At 51.3% G+C, this 17,341-nt stretch overlaps 1 protein-coding gene across 1 annotated transcript in view; it reads right to left on the reverse strand.

Moving 5' to 3' along the window:
* The window catches only part of IQSEC2 (IQ motif and Sec7 domain ArfGEF 2), a 42,800-nt gene that overhangs the window by 10,279 nt on the left and 15,180 nt on the right, over window positions 1–17,341 (reverse strand). Inside the window, exons 3-8 of the mRNA XM_047093655.1 lie at window positions 9,375–9,636; window positions 8,045–8,446; window positions 4,736–5,631; window positions 2,899–3,060; window positions 2,303–2,425; window positions 1,164–1,330 (exon numbers count right to left, since the gene is read on the reverse strand). Of these exons, the coding sequence (XP_046949611.1) occupies window positions 1,164–1,330; window positions 2,303–2,425; window positions 2,899–3,060; window positions 4,736–5,631; window positions 8,045–8,446; window positions 9,375–9,636 (2,012 nt within the window). The remainder of the gene's footprint in view (window positions 1–1,163; window positions 1,331–2,302; window positions 2,426–2,898; window positions 3,061–4,735; window positions 5,632–8,044; window positions 8,447–9,374; window positions 9,637–17,341) is intronic.

The following is a 17,341-nucleotide window of genomic DNA, read 5'->3' on the forward strand; positions in this document are numbered from 1 at the left end:
CATATGTGCCATTTTTAGGAGGCTGCTCTTTGGTGAGAGCCAGGGTTTGACATCAATACAATAAACCAAGAAAAAAGGGCAAGGTGACACCTTCTACCTGGCATTCAAGGTCCTTGCATATTGATTCCAACTGACCTTCCCAACTGGATCATCCACCCCATCTTGATTGTTCTTCAAACAACTTTTCCTGCCTTTGTTATTCTTTTTTTAATGTTTTTTGATGTTTGTTTATTTTTGAGGGGGGGTTCAGAGAGAGAGGGAGACAGAGGATTGGAAGCAGGCTCTGCCCTGAGAGGGGAGAGCCCGATGTGGGGCTCAAACCCATGAGCTGGGAGATCATGACCTGAACTAAAGTCAGATGCTTAACTGACTGAGCCACTCAGGTGCCCCTGTGCCTTCATTATTCTTACTACTAGGTAAGCCTCCTCTATTGCTATTCTGTCATATTAGCCATGCCTTCAAAGCCCACCTTAAAATGAAAATACTGCTTCCTCCAGGAAGTGTGTTGGAGGTGGGCTCTCCCTCCTCTGAGGTCTGACTGCGCTTTTGGCCTGACATCATGGTTTGCTTTTTCTCTTGTGTTGGGTATCTGGTACTATATGTCAGTCTGTCCCACAAACCAGGAGCTCTCTCGGGGCAAGGGACTATGGTTTCCTTAGCACACATCACAGGGCCTGGCACACGTGAGGCACTCAGTGTCAACTGGCTGGCTGGCTGGCTGGGTGTTCAAGTGGATAAAGGAATGTATGGATGGAGGAAAGGGTATGTAGAATACTTAAATGAGTCTTTATGGGCATAAATAAAAAGGAGAGGGAAAGAGGGAGGAGTGATAAGTGAATGGATACATAAAATGACTGAGTGGATTAGTGTAAGCTCTGTAAGAGCCAGGGCTTTTATCTCTCATGTTCACTGCTGTAACCCCAGAACCTTCTCAGTGAGTATCTGGTGCAGGAATGAGTAGATGGACAAACAACTATTTGAGTGAATTAATAAGTGAATGCCCTTGCAATACCCAGCTTTGGCAGAAAGTGAGAGAGCATCAGAGGTAATTTTCCACAGAACAGGTGTGATCTCCCCGCTCCTTCCCCAGCCCACCTCCACCCTGCCCACTCTCCCTTCCGAGGTGAAGGACAGGACAAGCTGCTAGCGATGTCTGGGGTCACCTCTCAGGTTCTTGATGAAGTCATCTAGTTTCATCTTGCGTTCAGCCTTGACGCTGGGACTGTACATGTCGGTATTGAGGAGGATGATAGCAAAAGCAAGGATGAAGATGGTGTCTGGGTTCCGGAACTGGCGCACAAGGGCTGGGTTACAGACACAATACCGCTGGCTGCAGGGCAGGATCAGGGCCAGGGTCAGACACTAGTAATCTTCACCTACCCACCATCCTCCCACCCCCAGTCTGGTGCCACCAATCCTCTCCCCCAAGAAATATTCCCAAGGCTTTTGGGTATGTCCTCTTTCTTCAGCTTCCCCAAGACTAGCATATAAAATCACAACCACTACCTTTTACGGAGCTCTGCCTACAGACCTCCATACATTGTCTCATGTAATCCTATCACGATCCTGTAAGGTAGCTATTAGCAGCCCCATTTTACAGAGGAAGTAATGAGGCCCAAAGTAGAGATGTAACGTGCCCAAGGTAAAAGGTCGGTAAATGGTGAAGACAAGATGAAAATCCAGATCTTTCTGACTATAGGACAAATCCTTCTCCCATTATGGGAAACAAGTTGTCAGCAACTCTTCTGTTTCCCTGCTTGATACCCCTAAGTGGTGGAGCCGGGTTATGTCCAGGTCTGCCTGATTCCCAAAGCATTAACAGTAGAGGATAAGAGTCAAAGGCATTAGGTCATGGAGGCAAACACATTTGAGTTCAAATCCTGGTTTGAACCTCTTACTGTATGACACTGAGCAAATTACTTAACCTCTCTAAATTTCTGATTTCTTATCTGCAAAATGGGAATAATAATGGAAGCACCCACCTCGTAGGGTTGTTGTGAGTATTTGGTGAAATAATCACATAGTGCCCAGCTCAGCACCTGATACCTGGTAAACCAGTGCTTGACAAACATTAGCTGTTGCTAATGCTGTCGTCACCTATTGGATGCCCATGTCCCAGATGCTGAGCTAGACACTTTAGGCACACTACCTCTGATCCTCACAACTGCCTTGCATGATAGGATTTATGATTTCCAGTTTCTGGTGAGGAAAGTATGAGGCTCAGAGAAGTTACTTGTAGACACATACTACACTGCCCCCCAAAGGGGGGAAGGGCAGCTTCAGGAATGGGAAAAAGGCACACCTGAAGGCTTCGATAAGTCGCTCCACTTTCTGGGCCTCGCCTTGGACCCGGATATGGGATTGGAACTTCCGGAGTGCATCATCCAAATCCATGGAGGAGAAGTCCATCTCATCCACCACACAGCTGAGGAGGAAAGAAGCAGGTATGCCACTCTCAAATCCTCTGCAGAAAACCTCTGACCTACCCTGACCTGCTCAAACGGACAAACACCCCCACTGACAGACTTCCAAAATCTGGACCCATAGCCCTACCAAGTACTTACGAGGATGGAATGTTTGAAATTGAATCCATCCCAGAAAATCAAGGCCAGACACATGGTTCTAAGGGTCCTTTCCACTGACCCGCTCATTTCAGAGATAGGCAAACTGGGGCCCAAAGCAGGCCATAGGACAAGCAGGACCACCCAGAGGACTTTTGGAAACAGGGCCAAGAGAGATCAGACGTTTTTGAAGTAGAGGGGTATGGGAGCAGGAAGGTCTCTTCATCCTGTTTTGTAAAGTTTATCTGAACAAAAAGGACAGGCTGCCCACTTCCTCCCTCCTGCCCTCCTTTTCCAGGAATCCCTGGCCCGATCTGCCCCATCCTGGGGTCCTCACTCCAACACATCTCTGTTGAACTGCTTCTGCCGGTTCCCTAGGAATTCCCCTATCATCTGCCGGCTCAGGCCTTTCCGTTCCAGGATAAAGTGAGCCACTCCCACCGGTGTGTCTGACAGGAAGCCCCGCTCGATCAGATACTGGATACCCTTCTCTGGCTTCCTGCAGAAAGAGGGGAGGTAGATGAGATGACTGTCCTCCTAGAACTCGGCCCTCGGTCCCACTTCATGAACTAATTTGGGGCCCAACCATAGCCTCAGAGAACCAAGGAAGGTGAATATATAACTTATGTCCAATCCCTTCATGGTACAGATAAGAAAACTGAGGCCCAAGGGGAGGAAGTCACTCTCACAGAGTTTCTAAATTCCAAGGCATCCTAAACCCTTTCACTGGAGCCAGTCAGTTAACTGGAGCCACACTACAATGGAAACTAAGATCTAATGAGAGGCTGCTCTATGCCAGGAGCTTTAATATTCCCAGTAGCCACTGAGGAGTCCTGGGAGAAGGCCTGAGCCCCCAGGCTAAGCCCTTCTCTCTGAGTCACAGACCCTCAGAACAGGAAAGTGAAGAGGTTTCTCTGTCTGCCTCTCAAATCCCACCCAGACAAGGTAGTACCCAGCCTCTGTGAATGTGCCAATAGACAAGATACTCTCTACTTTCCACTAGGCCAAATCTGGGTCTGAGCTATCCTGTATTCAAAACCCCAGAGCCTTAGGACCCCATGAGGCTGGAATTTGGAAGAGACTTTGGTGCCACAGGAGTCTCACATCTGTCACTTACCAGTTGTGTGACTCAAGGCAACTCCTTTTATGTCTCTAAGCCTCAGCTCCTTCTCTATAAAACAGGGACACTACTTCCCACCTTCCTGAGCTATTGTGAGAAGTAAATATAGGTGGCAGTGTCTACTAGGCTATGAAGACACAAGGCATTTGGTTTCTAATTCTCTTCTGAGCAAATGTCAGGCTTCCACCCCACTCCTAAGCACCTGGCATAAGATCAGGCACCTAGAAAGGGCTCAGTCATGGTCACTGACTACTCCAGTACTCCACCCTGCCCCCCCCCAGGCCTGAGTATGCACACCCTGCTAATCAAAACTTTTTAAAAGTTTGTTTTATTTATTTTGAGAGAGAGAGAGAGAGAAAGAGAGAGGGAGAGGAGGAAGGGGAGGGAGGGAAAAAACGAGCAGGGAAGGGGCAGAGAGAGAGGGAGAGAAAGAATCCCAAGCAGGCTCTGTGCTGTCAGCTCAGAGCCCGATGCAGGGCTCAAACTCACAAACCACGAGATCATGACATGAACCGAGATCAAGAGTTGGATGCTTAATAAACTGAGCCACCCAGGTGCCCCACACACCCTGCTAATCAATAGATGGAAGCACTGAAGCCCAAGGAAGGAACACACCTTGCCCAGGGCTATACAGAGAGGCTGGCCGGAGTCAGGTTAGGGGTTGAGGGCTCCTGTTACTTAGAGCAGGGCTCTTTATACATCATATCACCTCCCCACCAAAAAGGGGACATGGGGGACCCAAGGTTCAGAATCCATCCTATAGACAGCAAACCGGGCCCAGAGGAGGAAACATCTTGCCCAAGATCACACAGCCAGTCAAAGGCAGTATTAGGGTTAGAATTGCTTCTGACAGGTGTGTCTGTGTGTGGTGGGGAGGGCTTTCCATTCTGCCACCCTGTTGCCAATCCTCTTCCCTGAAAGGCTGGGGAGAAACACCACCCACAAAACGAGAGGATGGCTGAAGCAGGATCTCTGCTTGGAGTTCAGCCCCAGCGGTCCAAGTGCCTCTAGGAGGGTAGGAAGGGGCGAGGAGGCAGGATCAGGGAGCACGTACTTGTTGAAGAGGTTGAGGCCGATTCGGTAGTGCCGCCTCTGCACCACGTCGTTGTTAAAGGCTGGTGAGTCCCAGCTGTGCCTCGTCTCCCGCTGGTAAGTCTGCTTGCACAGGCCTGTGGCTGGAGGCTCTCTCAGGCTGTCCCTCGAAGAGGAGCCAGAGCTGCAGTTGATGGTCTCATTGGAATTGCTGGAGCTCTCCAGGCTCTCATTATCTCCACCATCAGAGTTCTCGCCTGCTGCCTCGCACTTCCCCAACCTCCGACCCCCAGCCACACCACTGGGCCCAGTGCCACTGTTGGGGGCTGGTGGCAGGGGCCCTGGCGGGGCTGGGGCTGGGCCCTCTGGGGCTGGGTAGTGGCGGTGTGGGATCGGGGCCCTGCCTGGTGGCCCCTTGTGCTTCAGGGTCCCATGGGGGCTGCAGCCATCAGCCTCATACACCAGCTGGCGGTGGACAGACCCGCGATCTGAGCGGTCACTCAGGTCCACGGAGCTGTCACTAGGAGGCTCAATGGTAAGCAGGGGAAGGTGGGCGGCCCGCAGCCGGAAATCCCGGCACTCCAAGCACCCAGGACCCCTGCGAGTGCCTTCCTCACGGGCACCATCTTCCCGGGTCCCAGGTGGCACTGGTGGAGGAACTGGTGGGAGAGGGGCTGGCGCCCAGAACTCAGGCCGGCCCTGGGGTGGGGGCTCTGTGCTGGGCAGTCGCTCAGGGGATGGTGGGGGAACTGGGTCATCCAAGTAGAGGGGAAGGTCACTGAAGGACGTGGCTGAGCTGTCCTCTTGCTGTTCCTTTGACTCTCGCTTCTCCAGTTGGGCTGACCCTGGCTCCTCAGACATGGGCCCTGATGGGTGGCAGTTCAGGGCCTCATCAATGGACTCAGCCAGAGACTTTACCTGTGTGGGAGTAAAGGGGAAGAGGGAAGGGAAGGAGGGTAGGATGGTGGAAGGGAGGGAGTAGGGGAGGGAGGGAGGGGAGGCAAAAGGGGGAATCTTCCTAGTGGGTCAGCCAAGAAGAGGGAATCCCCTCCCCCACCCCCACAGGTTCTCTGCAGTGTATAAAATAACTCCCAGGGAACCATTGTGAGCTCACAGGGGCTGGCTATTGGCCACAAGTCCCCTTCTCAATATCTCAATCCCTCCTTCATGTCCCTATGTACCCATGCCAAATGCCACCTACTCTCTGATTCAATCCACATTCCTGCCTCTGCCATCCCCCAGGGTAAACCAATATCCCAGCTTCCTCTGGGCTCCCAGAGCCCTCCATCTGGTTCTGTCTGGTTCAACCCATAATATTTATTATTTGACAATCTAAACCATGGCTGGTAACTCTGCTTCCCTGTGGTATCCAGCCTCCAAACTGGCCTCTAATGATCCCTGCCTCTTGGTATACATGATCCCAGGCTTGGTCTGTGGAGCCAACAGTATATGGCAGAAGTGATGGGATGTCACTTCCTACATCAGGTTATACAGGACTGCAGCTTCCTTCTTGAGCACTCTTGTTCACTGTTCTCTCTCTCAATCTCTCTCTCTCAGACCCCTTGCTCTGGGGGAAGCCACACCATGAGCAGTCCTAGGGAGATGCCCACATGATGAGGAGCTGAATCTTCCTGCCAACAGTCAAGTGAGTGAGCTTGGAAGCAGACCCATCATCCCCCAGCAAGTCTTCACAGACTGGTCTCAACCTATGGCTTGATTGAAGCCTCATGAAAGACCCTGAGCCAGAACCACCAGCCAAGCCACTCCCAGATTCCTGGCCCTCAGAAACCGTGTGAGATAATAAATATTTCTTGTTTAAGCGCAGTCTTTATGTTCAGTTTGAAGCTACTAAATTTGGGGGTCATGTGTTATGCAGCAATGTAACTGATACATGTAACTACCACACTTCTCCATCATATTTAGATAGCATTAACAGCTGAGCCCAGGCCTGGTTCCTCAGTCTCTGCACCAGACTGTGATCCCTTATCCCCCATTCTCCCCTTGAGGGATGGGTCCAGGTTTCTGTCTTTTCAGCCAGCTCAGTCAGCTTCAGCCGATTCAGCTCAACACATTTGACACAGAAGAGGTATTCAATTAAATGTTTGTTGTATGGATGGATGAGTGATTTAGATCTTCCATTTAAAATTTCTTTCCTCCCCCCTACCTACACCCCTTCACTAGCTCCAGGGAAGCATGTCCTGGCTGATGGCAGGGTGAGATCAGAGAGCTTAGAGAAGAATGGTTTCTTCTCTTATAAAGCTTCATTCATTCATTCATTCATTCAACCCTTTCTGACAAATACCTCCTTGGTTTTAGGAAGGAAACTAACATGTACTGAGCAGCTGCTTTCATGTATATTACCTAGCTGAAGTGACTCTTCAAAACAGCTTTAAAAGGAAGGCTCTATCTCCATTTTATTGATCATGTTTCAGTGAGGTTAAACAACTTTCCGGAGGTCACACAGCTGAGAGATGGCAGAACTGGGATTTGCACTTGAACAGCTAATGCTGACAGACCTCAAGCTGAGAATGATCTGCTACCACCATCACTGCCTATTATATTCCCACCATCTCATGCTTTTGCCAATGTAATGCCTGTGCAAGCAACACCCTACCCTCCCAACAATCTCTAACTTGCGAAGTCTTATTTGTCTGGTAAGGCCCAGCTCCAGTGCTATTTTCTCAAAGAGGCTTTCTCTTGTCCTCCCAGAAGAAAGTCTCTTTTCCCTCCTCTGCATTCCCATGGTACTATATGTGATCCTTTCTCATGGCTCGGAGCACACTCTATTTCAGGAGACAGTCATGTGCATGTCTGCCATTTCCTACTGGCCTTGGAGATCCTCGAGAACAAGGACCCTGGCTGGCTCATCTGTCTCTGTCACAGTGCCCACCACAGAGCCTGGTCGATAGTGGTAGTAGTGCAGTATAAGGGAAAGGGCATGGACTTTAGAACCAGACAGAGCTGAGTTCCAATCCAGTTTGGAAAAGTCACTTCGCCTCTCAGGGACTTGGAGCCCCAGTCTCCTCCTCTGTTATCACAATTGGGATAACAACCCCCATTGTGCAGGTCGTTATGATGCACACACAGCACCTGGCACGGAGTAGGAGCTCATCACCTGTTAGGCCTTAATTTGCTTGTGCATCAAGTTCCAAAGAGTAAGAACTTAAATTTTCTTATGTGTTCCAAAAGCCTAGATGTTTAACTTGTTCTAACTAGATGGATGCCTTTCTCATCCATCTCACAGTCCGTACTCACATGCTTGCCAGGCAACTTCTTTCAGTTTGGAATATAGGCAATATAGGGAGGAGAGGCCCTTTTCAGGGATGCTGACCTGTTTGGAGAAGGAGTCCTCGAGCTCTGTGATGTCATTGGAAAACTCTCCAGATGTGGTGACAGAGCTTCCCCCACCATCGATGCCCCCTCCACAGGAGCCCCCATATGGGAGCCCTCGGTCAAGCCGGTGGCTCCGGGCACCAGCCATGGCACCCTCGTCCAGCGAGGCAGGCTTGCCCTCGAAGTACGCGGGGTTCTGTGCCTTCTCATACTCCTCAAAGGAGAACTGCATCCGCATATTGGAAAGGATGATGCGGCGGGACATGCGGCTTTCTGAAGCCGAGCTGCGGAGCCGCTCAAAGTTCTTGTTCATGCGGTACTGGCGAAAGGCTGTCTGGATGGTCCTGGCGGCCCTGCGGCTCAGGAAGGAGCCCCCATACTTCCTCTCCAGCATTTCCACCTAGCAGGGGAGGGTTGAGGGGGATGAGGTCAGAAACTCACTGCAGCCTCATTCACCTCCCTGGGCCTCAACCCACACCACAGCCAACTGCGCATAGCTGCCTAGACAGGCCAGGCTGTGCTCTCAGTGTTGTGTCCTCACTTTAATCTCAGATAACACTTGTCACATGGGACTGGATTGTGGTTTTCTTTTTTATTTACAAGAAATAGATGTTCATTATGCCAGAAAAGTTAAAAAAAAACAGAGATGCCAAAAATGGAAAGAAAAGTAAGAAATAAATTGAGAGCAAGGGGAAGGAAAGGAAAGAGGAAGAGAGAGAAAGAAGAGAGGGAGAGAGGAAGGGAAGGGGAGTGTAGAGAGAGGGAAGGAAAGAAAGAAGGAAGGAAGGAAGGGAGGGAGGGAGGGAGGGGGGAGGAAGGAAGGGAGGAAGGAAGATAGGTTCATCTGAAGTCCCAATACCTAGGCATAACCACAATGAATGCTTTGGTATATGTCCTTCCAGATTTTTTTTATATACATAGGATTTTGTGCTCCCTGACATTTTTTTTTTCTTTTTCTTTCTTTTTTTTTTTTTTTTAGATACACAAATCCTGTGTGATATATGTGATATACTATAGCACACTCTTCTGAAAGTGCCCATTTATGTGTGTGCTTCTCCTATTAGATTTTGGAGGACTGGGTTCCGATCTCATTCATCTTTGTGTCAGTGTTTGCTGAGTGAACTGGAAACTCAGTGGATGGGTGGTGAATGAGTGCATCCCCAGGAGGATGAAGGACCCCAGAGCTAGTTTCCCATTCTAGTTTCCCTATCCCTCCCTGGATACCGCCCTCAAGTGCCACATCCCAATCCCTCCCTTGGTTCTCGCACACCCACACACCCCCACCCCGTTCCCACTCCCATTCCCAGCCAGAACTGTCTCCTCTGCACCTTCTTGTCCTGCAGGTCCGTGGAGAGTTCGTAGCTGTCCGATAGGGCCTTGGAGCGCTTTATCTCCTCCTCCTCCTGCTTCCTCAGGGCGACACTGGCTGGCTGGAGGCGAGCTCGTTGAGCCCAGGGAAGGCCCACCCCAGTTGGGGGGCCCCCCATGTGGCTGCTGGTGGGGGGCATCTGGCTCAGCCGGTAGGGGGGTTGGCTCCCAGGACTATCAACCGCTGTGCTCAGGTCACTGCCTGGGGCATCACCCTCCACACTGTGGGGATGAGATAAGATGAGCCAGGATGTGGGACCAGGAGATGGGCCTGCTCAGCAAGACTGAGAGTGGGTAGACCAGATCCCTGCCCACAACCTCATCCTCCCCAGCTCCCTCACAGACACAGGAACCCCAGTATTTAAGGGCAGGAAGGGAGTTCCCCTCTTTTCCCTTCAGGCCCCCTTGCCTTCATAGCCCTACCCTCATTGCCCTTCAGCCCCACCACTCACAGCTCCGGCCTCTTAGACTCCTTTACCTCAAGGTTGGGTCTTCTCACAGGCTTGTCCCCAGTCCTACTCACCCCTCACACCTGGTCCCTTCGTAGTCATGTCCCCTCCACAGCCTTATCCCCAGACTGGTTCCCTCCCAGTCTTGTCCACTCAAGTACCTTTTTCTAATAGTGCTGGCCCCTAACAATTCCATCCCCAAACCTTCCTTCCCTTGATGGACCAGTTCCCTCACAGTCCCATCCCTCTCAGCTCTAGCCCCTCATGGCTCTGTCCCCAGCACTGCATGCTGTGGTTTCCTTCCCAGCCTGATCCCCCAGCACCACCCAGATCAGCCCGACCCCAGGCCTGGGATCCACTCCTGCATCCTGCACCTCCACACTCACCCCTCCCCTGCCTAGCCCGACCCCCTATAGCCCCGCCCCTGCCCTCAGCTGCCTGGACACTGGTCTGGCCAGTTCCCAGGGTTCCCTGGCTGCAAGGGCTCAGGCTCCCAGACAGTGGGAGGCACCTCCCATTCAGCATCCTCACAGGTAAAGAGCTGCCCTGCGGGGCAACTTCTTTTTTCTCCTCATGGCCTCCTCTGCTCAGCTGGGGGAGGGGAGGGCAAGAGTCTCGAGGTTGAAGACTGGCAGGAGCTGGGCACTGGGCCTTGCCTGCCCTGGTTACTCAGAGCTGTTGTTCTGCCAGACCTGCTCCCATGGTGCCATGGCAACCAGGCTGCCAGGGAACCCAGGTGGCGGCAGAGCCCAGGTGCCCTGAGCCTAGCGGGCAAGGTGAGGAACAACAGAGGTGGGGAAAATGGGGGAGGGAGGTCGGGAGGGGAAGGACAGGTGGGTGAAGCATGGGGGTTGTGGGGGGAATGGGTGTGGCTGGGGCCCAGGGAATGGTCTGGTTTGGGCCGGCACATGGTTGAAGGGGCCCTTGGTTGGAAAGGGTTAAGGGGCCACTCCCCAACCCCTACTTGGCAGAGGCCAGGGCACAGGGCAGGGCAAGCTGGGGTGGATGTAAGGGGACTCCCTACCAATATGGGAGCTTGAGCTGCAACAGACCTTCCAGCCTTGCAGGAGAGCACTCAGGGGTGCAGTGGGGAGGCTGTACCCACCCACCAGGCTGGGTCCTGGGCTGCAGGGGGAGAGCTCCTTTCCACCCCTAGTGGAGCCTCCCACCCACCATTCAACCTCCATCCTTCCAACGTCAGTCTATAACACTGCCAGGAGCAAGGCAGAAACAGACTGGGGAACTGCCCTCCACCCCAAACACTCTCTCTTCCTGGGCCTCAGGGCCTTGTGAAGTCCACTTTGGGGGTCAGACCTGGCCCAGCGCTCCCCCCACCAACCCAGGCATCTAAGGTGCTCCTCTCCACCTCACTCAGGACTGCAGGATACTGCCCAGCAACCTCTCAAAACTCTCCCTCTCAGCACACAGCTCAAACCCAGGTTTCCTCAATTGTCTCCTCGGTTCATGAACCATCCATAGCTCCCACTGTCCACAAGAGATAGCCCAAGTTCCTTATTCTGGCATTTGAGGATTCTCAAAGATACCATAGCTAATGCTTATAGAGTGCTTAGCATGTCAGGCACTGTGCTTACCACTTCACATTTAATAATCTGTTTACTGTCTAAAAGAACCCTATGAGATAGGTATTGTGATTTATCTTCATTTTATACATAAAGAAACTGGGGCTCAGAGAGGTTAAGTAACTTATCAATGGTCACACAGCTATTAATGATAGACCCAGGATTCAAATCCAGGCGGTCGGTCTCCAGAGCTCACACTCTTCAATATTAAGCTATACTGCAAGCTTAGCTGCCAGCCCCCATCCCATCTACCCTTCCCTCCAGCCTGGCCCAGATCCTGTTTCTCCCAAATACTCCTCTGCTTTCCACCTCCAAAACTGCTCATACAGTACCTTCTGCCTGGAATACAGCCCCTATCATTTCTGCCATCTGCAATCTGAGAAATCCCCCCACACCCTACTTCTATCAAGATTCAGGTCATATGCCACCACTAAGAAGTCCTCCTGAAGCCCACCTCCAGCCAGAAATTATTGCTGGTCCTGTGCAGAGCTCCCACACACAGCACATGTCTGTCCTTCTTTTTATGGTGCAGGTTAGCTTTGGCAAAGCATGACAACTATTTGTGTTCCCAGCACAGGAAGAGACTTTGGTAATCTCCTAGCCAGCACAGAGCACAAGGCCGGGAACAGAGTAGCTAAAATCTTCTGGAGTGAAGGAGTCAATGAATGGGCCATGGTGGCTATGCTAATAGATCCTCCCACCTGAGCCTTGACCTCCCTCTCCAGTGTCTTCTTCCAATCCATTCTCCATCCTGCGGCCAGAGAGAGCTCTCCAAAGTACAGCTTTGACCATTTTGTGCTCCCACTAAAACCCTTCCACAGCTCCTCATAATTCATTCAACGAACAATTGAGCATTTTCTATGCACCAGGCACAATGCTAGGTGCCAGAAATAAAATAGTGGACAAAATACATAAGATGTGTTCCCTGGGGAGGTGACATTCTAGTGAGAGAAGCAGACTATAAATACATGCTGTTGGGGAGCCTGGGTGGCTCAGTTGGTTAAGCATCTGACTCTCAGTCTCGGCTCAGGTCTTGACCTCACAGTTTTGTGAGTTCAAGCCCCCCATCAGGCTCTGTGCTGGCAGTGTGGAGCCTGTTTGGGATTCTCTCTCTCTCTCTCTCTCTCTCTCTCTCTCTCTCTCTCTCTGCCCCTCCCCTGTTCATGCTGTCTCTGTCTCTCTCTCAAAAATATATAAACTTAAAAAAAATTTTTTTAAATACATACTGTCCTTTCAGGTAGGGAGAAGTGCTAGGAAGGAAAATACAACAGAGGGATAAAAAGTGCTGTTTCCGATATTGTGGTCAGGGAAGGTCTTCTTGAAGAAGTGGCATATAAGCTGAGCCCCGATGGAAGTGAGGGAGTGAGCTCTGTGGTCACCTGAGGGAAAAGCAGTCCAGACAGAAGGTAGAGCTAGTGAAAAGATATAGAGTTGAATGGCACCTGCCATGTTTGAGAAACAGTAAGGAAGCCAGTGTAGCTGGAGCAAAGTGGATGAGGGGAGAGTGATAGAGAGGTAAGATGAGAGAGGTAATGGGGGCCAAATCATGAATGGCATTAAGCCCATGATAAAGACTTTGACTTTTTCACTCTGATTGAGATGAGCTGAGGAGGGACGTGATCTAACTTAGGTTTCATAGGAATCATCATCCATAGGATAATGTCTAACTTCCTCACCAGAGCCATGGATGGTTCTGCTGACCTGACCCCTGCTTCATATTCCTCTGCCCCATTACTTCAACCTGGCTATGCCCTGCTCACCCTTCAACATTTAGCTCAGGTGTGCTCTTCCATGCCCACCTGCCCACTCCACACATGTTGGCTTTCAGGTCCTTCCTCTGCTGCCATAGGGCCTTATGGTCACCTCTATCCCTAGGGCAAGAGCATTAATGAGTTCATTGAATCCTCAAAATGTTTCGAGGCAGACACCATTAGCTCCATGTTATAGATGAGGACACTGAGGCTCAGAGAGGTCATAGAAACTTGCTCAAGGTCACACAGTTATTAGGTGAGAAAGTCAGGATGCAAACACAGGGCCCAGGCTGTCTTTTCATGACATCTCATTGCCTCTCCCCACTTCTGGCTCCATGTCGCCCCCAGGTCTTCACTCTTTGGCAATTCCTCCCTTCAGAGATGGCCCCCAACTCTGGTGCAAAGGGAATAGGGGCAGGGAGGTCAGACTGTCAGCACAGCCTCCCCCAAGAGGGCCTGGCAAAAAGGACAGTGCTTGAGGGTGTTGCCCCTGACATCATACGTACTGTTGAAGAAATAGCACCTGAGGATGTGGAATCCCTTTACTCAGGGTCCCCCAAAACACCAAAGGGCATGCTGATCACATGGAAAATCTCTCTTCTCTTCCTCATGTGTGTGTGTGTGTGTGTGTGTGTGTGTGTGCGCGCGCGCGCACACACACACCGTACGGTAAAAGCTGGGCAGGCCTAGGTTCAGGTCTTGACTGCCATTTACCAGCTGTATGAGCCCAGGCACGTCCCTTTACCTCTCTGCACCTGTTTCTCTTCTGTGTAGGGCTAGAGGAAATGCAATTCCCTCTTTGGCTTCCTGGACTTCTGAAAGGGCCTGGGGGACCCCGCTCCCCCACCTCTGGACTCCTCCCAGTCAGGGGCAAAGAATATAAGAACACACACACACACACACACACACACACACACACACACACACACCACGTGTGCACTGTCTTCTGGGCTATTCTGTGGGGGAAACTGGAGAGCATCCTCTGCATCAGGGGAAATAAACTACGTTATACAAATAACCACAGTACAAAGCTGAAAGTCCTTAAGGCTGGGGAACAGAGGAAGTGCTGGGGGAGCTCAGGAGAGAGATTCCTTCTGCTTGGGGGTGGCTGAGCAGAATAAAAATAAACTCACACTCACAGTGCACCTTCCCTGTGTCAGGCATTTTCCACACATTATTTAATCTGCATGACAAACGTGAAGGAAGAATTAGTATTCCTACTTTGCAGGTGAGGAAAAAGGTTCTGAGGGGGAAAGTAACAGCCAAAGGTCTCAGAGCTAGCAAGTGGCAGAACAGGAATCCAAAGCCCAGAGCCTGTATTAGTTCCCTTGCTGCCTTTTATAAAGGCTTCCTGGAGGAGGAAGCTGTTGACCAGGGCCTTGCCTAGGAGGAGCTGGTAGAAGTGAGTGACTTTGTGAGCCAAGGCACTAAGATAGGGAGAAGCAGGGTAGGACATTCTGTAGGGATTTGGGGTGGCCTTCCCATGGTGTGGGGCACTGACTCTCCCCAGATGCTGTTCCTAATGGGAGGTCTCTCTCCCTCCTTCTCTTTATTGGCACTGCCCGGAGCTAGGCAGCCAGCAGGGGATGGGATCAGGATGCAGTTGCCATGGAAATGAATGGGGGCTGTTGCTATGGATACTATAACATGAGGGCAAGAGGAAGCTAGGGATGCTGAGGACTATTCCCATGACAACTTAGGCTGGAAAGGCGGGGTGGGGGGCAGTGAGGGTACCTGAAGTGAGAGACAAGAAAACAAGATGAGGAAGTCAGCGCACCTAGATGAGGGCAGGGGCTTTCTTCGGGCCTTGGAGAAAGACAGGCAAGGACGCTAGACAAAGGGGTGGGTGGGGCAGATGGGCAGAGGGACCCCAATCACCTCTGTCTCCTCTGATGGCTCTTCTGCAAGCTGTTTCTACTGCTCAATCCCACTGCCATGGAGAATCCAAACCTGGGCCAACCTGGCTTGGCACAGGGGCTGGTAGGGGAGGAGGCCATCAAAGGGACTGACTGGGGAGAGAGTGGGCAAACACAGGCTTGGGAGCACACAGACCCAGGTTTGAATCCCAGATCTGCTTCTTTGCAGCCCTAAAAATAATTGTTGTCATTTACCAAGTATCTACTTTTTGTTAGGCCTAGCAACTTTGCAAGGTCTGGGTTGTTCTCCCTGAAGGAGATAACAGATGAGGAAACCGAAGTACAGAGAGATGAAGTAACTTGCCCAAAGTCTCAAAGCTCAGCAGTGGTGGAGCCAGGAGCCAAATCAACAAATTAAGGTGTTCTTAACCACCCTCTCTCTGCTCTGAACTGCCCCTCCCAGGTCTAGTCTGCATTCTCCAGCTCCCTACACCTTCCCACAATGATACGCACAGGGCCAGATGCTGGGTAAATATTTGTGGAGTGTGAGAAGAAGCCACCTGGGAGGAAGCAGGAAAGACTGAGGTTAGATGGAAGAAGCACCTGACTTTGAGAACTGTGAGTCATGGGTTAGACTGGCCAAGGGTAGAAGAGCCAACAGAACAGAGATGGACTCTATGAACCATGCAATCCCACAGATCCAAACTCAGGCTCAGAAAGTCAAAGTGGCATGCCCAGGGTCGCAAAGAATGAGAACCAAAATCCCCTACCTTCCAGGCCAGTGTCCCACTTTTTAGTTTCAGAATCCCCTTGAATCTGTCCAGCTGCCCCCCGCCAACCCCTGCACCTTTAAGCTCCTAGACAACAGCTGGGCAACAGCAGGCTACTTGCACTTCCTACGCTATGTGAGCACAGTGCCTTTGTTCGTACTCTTCGTTTCTTCTTCCTTGTTCCCTCTCCCCTTCGCCCCAGACTTCATTGGTCTGGGTGAGCTCCTCTGCATCTTGCAGCACTCTGAGAAGGTGAGCCCTTCTGGGAAGCCAATTCTGACTCATGTCTACCCACCCCGCCATAGAAGTTGACAGGGTAAGCTACTCCCCACTCTGTGTCTTGTGCACAGTCATGTCACAGATGATCCTTATCAGCAGCTAACTTCAAGCTACTCTCTTGAAGTGTCTGTCCCCTTCCTGCTCCTGTCTCCCAAAGGCAGTGGCCTGGTATGATTCACCTCTGTGGACCCGGCATGCCCAGGCCAGGGCCCAGCACACAGCATGTGCTCACCAGCCACCTTGGTCCCCTAAGTCAGGTGGCAGTCGTGTGTGTCTGAGTGTGTGTGACCATCCTGCCTGGCAACTGTCACCCTAAAAGCCATAGCCCCACATGCTCAAAAGCCACCCATGCCCAGTCTCATGATTATCTCTACCAGGCACACACAGAGAGCCTGCCAGGTGTGGAAAGTCACCACCTCACACAATCAACCACACACACACACACACACACACACACACACTCAGAATTCCTTATACCATCACATTCCCTTAGATACACAACAGTGCACAGTTTCTCACTACTGATCCACCTGCCTGCTAAACATAAAGTCATGCACAGGCACACATATGCACAGGCACACACGTTTCCCTCACAACTGAGAGAAACCTTCCCTCTTCCCACAGCCCAGGCCCTCAGCCAATTCAGTTGTCTACATAGGAGTCTATACCTCCTCGGCTCCCACAACGATCATCTGACCTTGACTTGCCCTCTCCCTCCATTTAGTTGAATCCTCGCCCCTCTTCACTTCCTTCTATCTCCAATCAGATAAAGGGTAGAATGGTCTCTTCTCCAGCCACCACAGGTCATCTAGACTCACACGCCCTGGAGAGCCAGTGGAACAGATCTACACACTATTCCCCAACTCACCAGCACAATCCTGGAGCTCTCCACCAGGTTTCTGTCCATGCTGTGTCTCCTGTGATGCCTCTTCACATCTACCACCCATTCAAACCCTTCTGAGTCTTCTATTCTTGCCCTTCCTCCTCCAGCAAGCCCTCCTAGACACTACAATCCTCCCCAGCCCACCTTGACATACCCCCTCCTCTTTGCGCCAGGAACATAGTTTGCTCATTAGTGAAGCCATATCTACTCCATCATTTCTGCCCTTCACACCCTGCCTACTTTTCCAAAGGAATTTCTCCTCTCCCCTGGGAGGTGGAGATCTTATGGAAAACACAGCCACTGTCTTCCTTCCTTCCACTGGATCCCTCACAGTATTAAGCGTGAAGTCTTTCCCACAG

The sequence above is a fragment of the Lynx rufus genome, unplaced genomic scaffold (assembly GCF_022079265.1).
Source record: "Lynx rufus isolate CCGP_SWC_20201006 ecotype Redwood Valley unplaced genomic scaffold, mLynRuf1.p SCAF_35, whole genome shotgun sequence".
Classification (NCBI taxonomy): Eukaryota; Metazoa; Chordata; class Mammalia; order Carnivora; family Felidae; genus Lynx; species Lynx rufus.